General features: G+C 49.3%; 1 protein-coding gene across 1 annotated transcript in view; it reads right to left on the reverse strand.

The window, feature by feature from the left end:
• CSUI_011180 (lem3 cdc50 family protein) overlaps positions 1 to 168 on the reverse strand; it is a 4,134-nt gene extending 3,966 nt beyond the window's left edge. The window contains exon 1 of the mRNA XM_068071281.1: positions 61 to 168. Within this exon, the coding sequence (XP_067916743.1) occupies positions 61 to 124 (64 nt within the window). The 5' untranslated portion in view covers positions 125 to 168. The remainder of the gene's footprint in view (positions 1 to 60) is intronic.
• Between the last annotated feature and the right edge of the window lie 35 nt (positions 169 to 203).

A 203-nucleotide genomic window follows, 5' to 3' on the forward strand; every position in this document is an offset into this window, starting at 1 on the left:
CTCTTGTAGAAAGAATGAAGGAGAAGAACGACCCCTAAGAGTAGGCGAGATAAGTCATACCGGCAGCAATAGAGGAATAAGCTAGCGCATAGTTAGCACTTCCGATGACAGGCGCGAGCGTCATAAAGACAATCGATTTGTTTGTGTGCCACTCCTCTGCTGGCCACCCTGGAAACAAGACACACCCGCACAGATACCAAAGG

Source organism: Cystoisospora suis, assembly GCF_002600585.1.
Source record: "Cystoisospora suis strain Wien I chromosome Unknown contig_10013, whole genome shotgun sequence".
NCBI classification, from domain to species: domain Eukaryota; phylum Apicomplexa; class Conoidasida; order Eucoccidiorida; family Sarcocystidae; genus Cystoisospora; species Cystoisospora suis.